An 11,148-nucleotide genomic window follows, 5' to 3' on the forward strand; every position below is an offset into this window, starting at 1 on the left:
TGAGCAAGGTTTCAATGGGTGCTTAGCAGAAGAAGATATTTATTTCATTGACACTCTCTCTTTATAAAAGCATAAATAAGTGCTGGGAGAGAGAGGCTGGGGAATAGAAAAGATTGCTGTATTTTTATTTCAGAGAGAGCCTGCTTTTTAGTTACAGTCCATGCTACATGCAGTGTGAAACAATAGGTGTTTCATTTCTGAGAGTGGATGCAATTAAGTCCCCCTTAATGCCTGTCCATTCTTTAGTATGGCATCATTTCTAGCTTTCACAAGGAATAACTCCATAGTTATTCAAGTTGTTCAGAGTGAGAAGTAGTGAACTGAAGAGTGAGTTTGAACTGAAGAGTGAGTTTGCTTTGGGTATTTGGACTCTTCTGGGCCTAGTCAAAGCTCCTGTGGGAATTTATAGCTAGAAACAGACATTGGTTTGATATGGTCCTGATAAGGCTGGGATACGATAGCATCAAAACAGGCATGGCCCAGCCATTTACACACTAGGCTTAAATGGCAATTAAGTTGTATTAGCTTGGAAGCAAAATGTTATTTTGGGTATTTCACAGATATGTCTGGACACAACTTGTTTTTAGCCTATGGTATCAGGTCTTCCTTCTATAGTTGGGCCATCTCTTGTGTACCTCCTTGGTCTTGTTTCTAGGCTTGCACTCATGGAGCTAAGTGAGCAAAGATCTTTGTGCAGCCAGAGTACAGTGGAACCCCAGCAAAGTGATTTAGGGCTATGGAGCTAATTTTCCCAGGCGTGCTTCCAATAAGCGGTGCTCCCCTCACATACTGAGTTAGGACCATAGGACATTTTTATATATGCATGAGCCGCAGTAAGCAGCAAAATGCGTATCAGCGCACAGAAAATGGCAGCAATTTGCTTTTGAACTAAAACACGTCGAAGATGTTATAGTTCAAAACTACACCACTGCTACTTTCTCTTCTCTGTGCTGATGTGCATTTTGCTGCTTATCCAACTATAAGTGATGCAGCACGGTGCCCATCAGCTCACGTACGTAGCAGACTCGATTAATTGAGTCTGCTCTGATGCACTGGATCCCCGGCACTTTGCAGTACAAAAAAGTACGTGTATAAATGCCCATGGAGAAATGTGCTGTACAATGACCAGCTGAATCCACCTTTGTGTGTGACTTGCCCACTTCCCTTCCATGTTCTGTTCTGAAGTTCCTTTGTGAATGTCACACCAGAGCTGTCTCCACAGGTTTCTCCTGGGCCTCCTTTTCATTGTGTTGGAGTCTTACACACCAACGTAAGGAAGTCTTGGATGTGAGTCAGTTCAAGCATAATTCTTTATGTAAATGAAAGTAACGGGTCATGTTCTGACAGGTATCAATCGGTGTAGCTCCCTGGGATTCAATGGCACCACACTGATTTACATCAGTTGATGACTGTCCGTAACACGGAATGAAGCCCTGTTATTTGCTTGTTACAAAGTACAGTACAGTAACTCTCCAGTTTGTAATTTTAATTAAAAGCATAAACTTGGCTTTTTTATTCTTATTTATTGGGAATGTTGAAATGTTATGTAGTTTTAACCTAAAAGATGACTTGAATAGACAGAGAAGTTATATAATTGGAAGACCCTTCCTGGACAGCAAAGCCTTTTAAACAAGAAAATGCAGCTTTGGAGGGAAAAAATAAAAAGCAAGATTAGTGTTGGACCATACAATACAAGTGTTTGGGTATTTTACACAAAAGAAATCTTGTTTACATAAAGGAAACCTTGTTGTTTATCTGATACAATCAAGTGCTTGTGAAACATAGTCTCTTAAGGAAATTATTCTATTCCTTTAAGATTGGGAGATCTTCACTTCAGCTTGGAGTGTTTTCTTTCATATTCTTAACTTGAAGCAGATATTCCATCATCTAATAAAAAAGAGTTAAATAATATTAGCAGAACAGTCCTGTCCAAAATCACCTGCTGATTCAATAAACTTAGCATATGATTGTTGTCTGTATCCAAAGAGAAAATAAACTTATAATAAGCTTTTTTAATGGCCACATTTGTCTTGGTTAACTGATTCACTGACAACCAGAGTATTAGACAAATAATTATCCCTAATTATTTTCTCTATCGTCCCATTTATATAATATCAAAATAATATTAAAAACCAAGTTTATAGAAAGAGTTTAAAGTTTGCTTTAAATTTCACTTGAGCAAAATTTTAGAACAGGCCAAGTGTTGTTTAGATTTCTATAGCCGATCCAAGTTTGTTGCAGTATCAATTCATTGTGTTTGAAGGGCAGGAGATTTATCATTGATTTGCTTGAAATTAACTGAGGAAGAAGAATTTAACAATTAAAAAAAAAAACCCAGAACAACCTTGGAGGAACTATAAGTAAGGCTGAATTGTTAGGACATGACATTAAAGCTAATAAAAGTGAAGAATAGGCATTGTGGATTTCCTGATCAAAAAGGGACAAAAGTGTGGAGGAGGCAACAATAGAAACAGAAAAGGATGGTGACAAGGACACAATAGTGGCCGTGAGAGATTTCAAGCGACATAGGTAGAAAATAAATAAATTAAGCAGTAGGGGCCTGAATGGGATGAAAGCAATCAGGGTTCATAGATGCTATTCTACAAACAATAGAAGAAACAGTCTGAGTTGTAAATATCTCATACCTGGGTGTCAAACATACGGCTTGCGGACTGAATCTGGCCCATAAAACCATGTTATCCAGCCACTGGGGCTCCTACTGAGGCCAGGAATCTGGCAGCAGGGTGAGCAGGGACAGGGCCTGCCACCAAATTTGTGGGTACAGAACCTTCTTGAGGACTCATTTTGAGGGCAGCAGAGTGAGCAATGACTGTCTTAGCTCCTGTAGCTCCCTGAGCTGACACAACAGCTACTGAAGCTGCTTGCCCTACTACTGGAGGTGGGTCTGTATCTCTCCTGCATGAGCTAATTTGAATCCCCATGTTTTATACCACCAAGATAGAACCTAGGTCTTCTTTGCCTTTTAACTGTTTGCATGTTGTGATGCTTTGACCACCCTGTGCCAGGCTTTTGGCTGGCAAGTTATTCAGGGTAGAGCCTGAATCTTTCTTTATGTTTGGAAAATGCTTACCACGCTGTGGGAATTAGTGGAAAATACCAGTATCATACCATTTTGTAGGAAAAGAACACTAAAAAGTTAACTTGGTGATATTCCTGCATGCCAAAAGTATACTCAGCAATATGGTCCCATATACAGTTGCTACCTCCTCTCCAACAGAAAACATACAGACTGTCTGTGCTGTTAGACTGGGGGGAAGGTGAGGCTCAGATATCAATGTGGAGAATTAGGAAACATAAATGTCTTCCCAACCCACCATGCCTTATTTGCATTTAGTAGATGGCAATCTATGGTCATGCACATTCAGAGTTGGACCCCTGCAATGCTAACATTTCAATAAGTATATGTACAGTGTACTGTAATTACAGACTTGTAATATGTTAACCATAGGATGATCGTAGAACACATTCCTTCTGTCTGAACATACAGCCTACAGTTCACCCTCCTTTATTCACATTTCAGGAGCTGAACCCAGCAACAAATATTAATCCACCATGACTGGGATTAAGTATCTTGCTTTTTCTGAAGAATAGGTGTCCATTTCAAGCTCCAGTGCAGTAAGACTTGGCATTTAGTTCCACTTGTAGGCCCTGTCTTGTAGCCATTGGAGCCAGTGTCAACTTTGCCTGAGCATGTCTTTACTGACTCTGGTGACTGTATTAGGAAACACTGTCTTGAAAACATGCCCCATCCAGTCAGCCCTGCTCTGTGTATGCCAAATGCTGAAAAAATATACTGGAGGCGTTTACTGGCATGAGCTAAGGGTGCACCCAGCCCACTCAGTCTCCCTCGCAGTTCCCAAGACTGCTCCAATAACAGCTGTATTATGTTTGTGTTCTTTTTTTGGTAGTTGGCATGCATGCAGCACAAGCAAGTGGGTGGAGGTGTTTTTTTTAATAGTAATGCCCCTAATATGGTTAGAGGTAGCATAGATGTTCTCCATGACCATCTTCTATCTTGGTTTGGACATCCCACTCATTACTATGGTATCTGAGCCCCTTCATTAAGCTACATATTTTACAGCATCACATTCCAATATAGTGTTGACTATAAAAAATCTGGGTAACTCAAACAGGAAAGTCTACAGACTCAAAGTCTGCCTTCAGAAGGGTTTTGAAAAAGTCTGAAAATTACAACTCTTATGCTCCAAGCATCCTTGGCTTTCAAAGTAATATGCCAGTATCCTACTATCTTCTTGTTCATAATAAGTTATTATTATTTAATCATATCATAAAAGATTGGCATATTTTAGAGGACTTCTAAAAAGTGAAGCACATTAGATTCTTAGGGCTTCGATAGCTGAAAAGGCAGAGCTCAAAAAGAAGTAGAGTTTGACTTTGAGCCCTGATCCATTATTTACTGAAGTTAATGGAGAAATTTCTGCTGACTTAAGTAAGTATTGGATCAACCCCTAACTGTTTCTGGCAGTTTCTTTGCACAGTGGCACAGTGAAATGCAGAGCATGAGCTTGCTTCATGGGGGTAAGGTATTCCAGGGCTTAGATAGAAAAATGACCATGTGGAATGGCTCACAGGTGGTAAGGCAAAACAGAGTAGGCTGGCTCCATGGATTTTAATCACATGGGAAAAAAAACTCGTCATACAAATTTTCAACATTCACTGGAGAATTTGAGGTGCATAAGCCAACAGCTGTCATTAATCCCTGGATATGTTTTATCTGTGACCACAGAATAATAAGAATAATGTACGTATAGTTCTTAATCTAGGATAAAAGTATACACATATGGATTTTCACTGAGGTAAAATTTAGCTCTTAATAACTGAATATGTATGATTTCATGCAAGCTACTATTATAAGTAAAGCTATTCTTCATTTTACTCAGCAGAGAGGAAACTGCATATGTTAAAACCAATGCAATATAAATTTTATTGCTAGGCTACATGCTGCAGAACCAAAAATAACATAAGTGAACCAAAATAAGTATTTTATTTTTTATATTGTGTTAGTCATAGTTTCTATACTGTTGTATCAGAGTCTTTTCGGTTATGGATACGGAATGAGATGTATGGGTGGAATTCATCCCCCGAGTTTCAAGGACTTGAATCATTGGGTGAAATCTTAGTGTCATTCAAGTAAATGACAAACTTTCCAGGGACCTCAGTAACTTAATAAGGGGTGGGTGAGCAGGGCATCAGCTTTGGCTGGTGACTGACAGGGGGCACAAGATTGACGGCTGCTACTTGTGGCATAGCTACAATGCTGACTAGGGTGTAAAAAGTGCTCATTGGACCTCAATGGACCGGGATTTCAGGACTTACATCAGCCTAGTGTTTCTTTATGCCACACTTTCACAAAAAGCTTAGAAAATTCACTAGGCAGCAGTAATCTTTCTGTGTGTCCCCTATGGGATTCTATAGCAATAATATCATTGCTAGGTTCTCAATGTTGTTCTAAATAGTCTGTGTAGCTCTGGTATTGGAAAGTGAATCCCATTTGGCTCTTCTATGGCACTGATCATCTGTAGATCTCCCAGCATTCAGGAATATGGCCACTGTCATTACCCCCATTTTACAGGTGGGGAAACAGTGCAGAGAGAAAAAATGACTTGGTCTCCTCAGTGCCAGTCCGGTGTTCTAGCCAGAAGGCCACAGCAGGGAATCCAAAGAAAGCCAGTGGCTAACCACGGGCAGACTGGGCAGCAACTGGCAATAGCTTCATTTATTTATTTTTAAATACAAAGGAGTCAAACTTTCTGAGCTCACATATGTAACCATGATGGGATCTTATTGTTATTACCTTTCATCCCCGTCTTTCCCTGCTACTGTTTGCTACACTGATAAGTCTGTTTTTAAATTCCTCTAGAAACTTGTGAGGGCAGAAATCAAGTCTGCTTCTGTATTTGTATCGTGCTTGACAGTAACTGGGGCACATGGACACTAGGATACAACACAATAATAATTGAAAGAACACTCACAAAAAACATTTTGCAAAATTTGAAGTTTGCAAAATGTTTGCTGAGTTCCTTTAAATAACAGACATTCAGGTTGGCAATTTGCTGACAATTTGTGATCAGGAATAAGAGCTGGATTCATGATGTTCACTGTTCACAACCATTTACTCAACCAGTTCTACCAACAATCCCAGAGTTTGAAGAGATTAATTTGATCATGTTCAGTAAAAAAATACTGTACCTTCTTATTTTAAACTTACATTTTTTGGGCTGCTGTTGTCATCTGTCTCCCAGGTATTCTTGGTGTACCACGGAAGCTCTTCTCTTAGGATCTGAGCGTTTCTGTTTTCATTCCCTTCTAACAGCTTTAGCAAGTACTTAAATGTTTCTTCCCATTGAAGGTAATCTTCTAGCTGCTTGATATTTTCAGGTAATGCTGAAAATGAATTCTTGTTTCCTTCTTCATAAACATAAGGCAAATCTTCAGTGCTCTTTTTCCCCATTAAATGCCCTGTGAAAAACAATCAGAATATTGTGAAATTAACCAAAACTGAATGGATGCGATTGCTCAAAGTCACATTCTGAGTGACAGGTAGGTGATGTCATACCATGCCCAGTGGGGCAACGTGGGATTTTTGTCACAGACTCACACAAAAAATAACCCATGTTCCTTGGGTTATGTGGGTGAAAGAAATTATGATGAGAAGGAGATAAGGTGCTGAGGCTGGAGCTAGAAAGAGATGGTTGTGAGCAAGGATGAGTGTGAGGAGCTGAAACAGATCATGACAGTTTTAAACCTTGACTTTAGCATGAAGTGGCTTCTGCACCATTTTTGCTTCAAAAAGCTAAATTGAAATAAATTATAAAATTCACTAAGAATAGTAATTTGAATTAAAAAAAGCTAAAAGCAATATTCTACATGTTGATGTTCTGAAATGAAATAGGGCTCATGAGCAATCAGCAGGAAGATGAGATGTTTTCTTAAAACAGAAAAAGTAGGAATAGAACAAAGAGCAACTACATTCAAAAGAATAGCGCGTGGGCTGGAGGGGACGTATCCTTCAGTTGTTTCCTGTCATTGTTTTTCTTAGGGCCTGCATTTCAGACCCTGAGGCTATGCTACATCACCCCCTTCACAATGCTAGTTTGGGCTGTGTTCTCTTATTAGCCCTAGTTCAGCAATGGACTTAGGCTTGTGTTTAATTTAGGTGCTTGAGTTCTGTTGAATTTAACGCTTAAGTACATCATCAAGTGCCAGCCTGGGAAAATTCTTAAGCAAGTTTTAAAGCGTTTAGACTCAAATGTTTAATTGCTTTCCTAAATAGAGAAGATCTTAAGAACATGCTAGTTTAAATGCTTTGCTGAATCAGGGTGTTAATGAAACATTAGTAGCAATAAAACATTCCAAGATTAATAGTGAAATAGTTGAGCCACTGCATATGCTACACTAAATTTACCAGGTTGTTCACCCCCAGTCAAAAAAAAGTAAAACAAGTTATTTCTGTGTCAACAAATATTGATCAAGAAATCAAACCGTAATCCACATAATCTACATAAATGGCCAGACACAGTTGGCTTGCCAAAAGAGGTAACTTTTTAAACTGAATTCCAAAATTCAGATCATTTTGGCAATCTGGAAGATGAAGAAAGAGAAATTTCAGAACTTAATCTAGTGGCTGCTGCAAGTAGTCCCCTCTGCTTTAATCAGCTTGTTAATATGAGCCATCCAGAAGTAGGAAACTAAAATACCTGATCTAAGGTGGATTCCTTGCTGTGGTGGAGGAAGAGTAGTACTTAATACATGGTGCAGTAAGCCTTTGAAAACAGATGGATCCTCTGTTTTTTGCACACTAGGTAAAATTAGCCCAGTTCTTTCAGAATACATGAAACAAGCAAGCAGCCGTATTTCTTGTTGCATGGAATTTTAATGACTAACATAAGCTTTAGAAAACTACTTTTCCTATTTGCCCATGAACTCTAAAGGAAGGGATAAATAACAGAATCATAGAAAAAGAGGACTCGAAGGGACCTCAGGAAGTCATCCAGTCTAACCCTCTGCTCAAAGCAGGACCATCCCACCTAAATCATCCCAACCAAAGCTTTATCTCCCCGGGTCTTAAAAACCTCTAAGGATGAAGCTTCCACAAACTCTCTGGGTAGCCTGGTCCAGTGCTTTACTACCTTCCCAGTGAGAAAGTTTGTCCTAATAACTAACCTCAACTTCCCTTTCTGCGACTTGAGACCGCTGCTGCTGCTTCTGTCACCTGCCATGCGGTTCTATTATCCGTGCACAGCTTTTAAAGCCATCCTCTAAAACCCAGGACTGATCTCGGGAAGTCTTTTTTGTTTGTTTGTTTCATCTTAAAAATAAGCAATAAATGAACCTGCCAACCCTGTGTTTGTCTCACTCCAGATCTTTGCATTTTGCTAGCAAGTTTTACACTCCAGCTTTAGAAACAGGCTTCCCAGCCTCCAGGCAGGTGGAGGAGTGGTGCTTTGCCCTTTACACAGGTGAGGAGAGTGCGATGCCAAGAGGTCCTGCCGTGTGGCTGCAGTCACGGTGATTCTTGTGATCGGGACAGACACCGGGGGTGGTGACACCGGACCAAGCCAAGGCAATTACCCCAGCCCAGCGAGGGGCGCAGCCTCTGCACCAGACCTTCCTAGACCCTAATCGCTGGAGGCTGCAAACCAGGGTGTAACGAGTGGGTGGGGGAAACCCTGGCAGACCCAGTTCGCCTCCCTCTGCCACAAGGACACAGGAGCCGCGGTCCGACCCGCCAGGCCAGCTGCGATGACCCGTCCGAGCCCGGCGGGGGGGCGCGGGCCCTTCGGCCTCTCGCTCGGGGCTCGTGCGGCCGCCCCCGGACCCGGGGCCAGAGGAGGCTCAGCCGGACCCGCGCCCAACCCGCGGCAGCGCAGGGACGTGCCGCCGTCTAGGGCACAGCGTCCCAAACTCCCCCCGCGACCCCATCCCTCCATGTTGCCGCCCCGCTGGGGGGGGTGGTCTCCACCCGCCGTTTGGGCCCCGCTGGTCTGGGGGCCGCCCGCAGCCAGGCTGGGCGCCACAACCCCGCGCCCGTCGGGTCCCGCCCGGGGCAGCCCCGGCCGCGCTGCGCTGCGGGGGGCGGCGGGGCCCGGCCCGGCCCGGCCGGGGACACTTACCCACGGCCCAGTGGCTGCCCCGCGGGTAGATCTTGGCCAGCGGCGCGGAGCCGCCCCCCGACGGCGCGGGAGCCGCGGCGCCGGCCGCCGCCAGCAGCAGCAGCAGCAGCAGGGCGCAGAGCGGCAGCGGCGAGCGGCGCTTGCCGGGCAGCACCCACTCGCAGCCCCCCATGCCGAGCTCCCCCATGCCGAGCGGTGCCCGCCTCCGGCTCCGGCTGCTGCTGCCGCCGCGGCCACCGCTGCCCCGCATTTATGAGGCGCCGGGACGAGGTGACAGCCGGGTTCAAGCGTCTGACGCCTCCCCTGGAGGTGGCTCCGGCGAGGCGGGGGCTGCTCCGGGGCGGGGCGGGCCCCCGGGATCCCCCAGCCGCCCACACTGCTCGCCCGCCCCCCCCGCCCATGCTGCCGCCTCTGTGGGCGCCGTCCAGCCCAGCCCCTCTCCACCCCCCCCCCCAGACCTCGGGGGTGGAGATGGGGGGGCACGTGCACCCTCCCCCCCCCAACCCCCCGGCGCGGACAAAGCCCCCGGCCGCCCCCGCAGCCCCCTCCTCACGGCGCTTTGTTCCCGCCGCGGGTTGCCGGGCTCGATAAGCGCTTGGCTTCGCCCCTGTCAGCGCCTTCTTATCACCCTGCCCACCCCCGGGGCCGGGGGCGCAGCCGAGGGCTGGGGGAGGCTTTATTGCGGCTGATAATGGCACAGGCGGCCCCTGATTGATGGCCGCGGCACCGCCAGGCCGGTATCTTGGCCGCCCGGGGCTCCAGGAGCATCGAGGAAGCCCCCGGCGCCCGCCCGCCCCCCGCCCGCCCCGTCCTGCGGCGCCGGGTCCGCTCCGCTCCGCGCGGCTTCGTGTCGGGGCGAGGAAGCCTTCCCGCCCCCCAGACCGGGCTTGCTGTGGCTCTGGGAGCTGCCAGGCTCTGAGGGGCCAGACAGTCACAGCTGGTTTTAACACCATCTGTCCCCCACTCCACTTCCACTGACACTTTGTTTTGCCACGAGCTTCATCCAGCGCCTGGCCCTCTCTCCCTTCCGAAGGATGGCTGTCCCCGCACTTCCCCGCCTCAGTGAACAAGCTAATGCCAAGCGGGCTGGCGAGAGAAGTGTGCCTGAGGGCTGCTAGACACCTGCAAAGCTTTTGCTGAACACCCACGACTAGTTCTAGGGATTTTTCCTGCTTTCTTTCAAGCCAGCCTGAACAGAGAGCGTCCCGGTTACAACTCTGAGTTTGAATAGGGTCAAAGGTAGACTGGGTTTCTTTTGAGTCAAGATTTCATCTCCGCTTCTCTCCGCATGTGGCCCACTGTGCGTCTTGTGCCTAGTTACTGTGTGAACTTCTCTTATTTTTGTTCTACTTTATTACTGCTCGAAAAGTAGCTCCTCGAGCATCTGATCAGGATTGAGGTCCCAGTGTATCAGGTACGCACAGATGAAGGCAAGTCCCTCCCCTCCAGAGCTGGCAGCTAAAACCTAAGACAAGACACCAGTGGGTTTTGCAAACAATAGGAAGAAGGGGGAGGATTGGGTAACACCGATAAGCTTATTTGGTTATCAAAGCCTCAGCTAGTGCACAACAGGTACAGCTGATTTATGGTTTTGTGTTGGAGGCCAGGTGCATCAAAGGAAGTTTGTCATTAAAATCAATCTCACTGTTGTAGAAGAAATTGAAAACTGCTAGAATTATTGGGAGGGGGGACACACATACTGCTGAAAAATACAAAATTAAGTCACAGAGATATACAAAAACTGGAGGAAATAGCCATTTAACCTCACATTTGGTAGCAATATTTTTCTTGGAAATGAATTGAAAACCAGTTTTTGCCTGGCCAGCTCACTGTGAAACAGAAAGAATGAAGACTGCAACATAGTTTGAACATTCAGGGGCATGGCCTGGTACAAAGGGTTTTCCTTTGATTTCTTCCTATGTCATATTTTTGCCATATCTCGGATTTCTTAGGGTAGCATGATTTACAAGTCTATGAAACGGCTACAGTTTAC

General features: G+C 45.2%; 1 protein-coding gene across 1 annotated transcript; it reads right to left on the reverse strand.

Moving 5' to 3' along the window:
- Positions 1 to 1,471: 1,471 nt before the first annotated feature.
- GRP (gastrin releasing peptide) lies at positions 1,472 to 9,471 on the reverse strand. Its single transcript, XM_059725258.1, has 3 exons — positions 9,156 to 9,471; positions 6,251 to 6,501; positions 1,472 to 1,887 (listed from the first exon to the last, which is right to left on the reverse strand). Exons 1-3 carry the CDS (start codon positions 9,403 to 9,405, stop codon positions 1,834 to 1,836), a joined length of 555 nt encoding a protein of 184 aa, XP_059581241.1. The 5' UTR covers positions 9,406 to 9,471; the 3' UTR covers positions 1,472 to 1,833.
- Positions 9,472 to 11,148: the final 1,677 nt, after the last annotated feature.

This window comes from Alligator mississippiensis, chromosome 3, assembly GCF_030867095.1.
Source record: "Alligator mississippiensis isolate rAllMis1 chromosome 3, rAllMis1, whole genome shotgun sequence".
In the NCBI taxonomy this organism is placed as follows: Eukaryota; Metazoa; Chordata; order Crocodylia; family Alligatoridae; genus Alligator; species Alligator mississippiensis.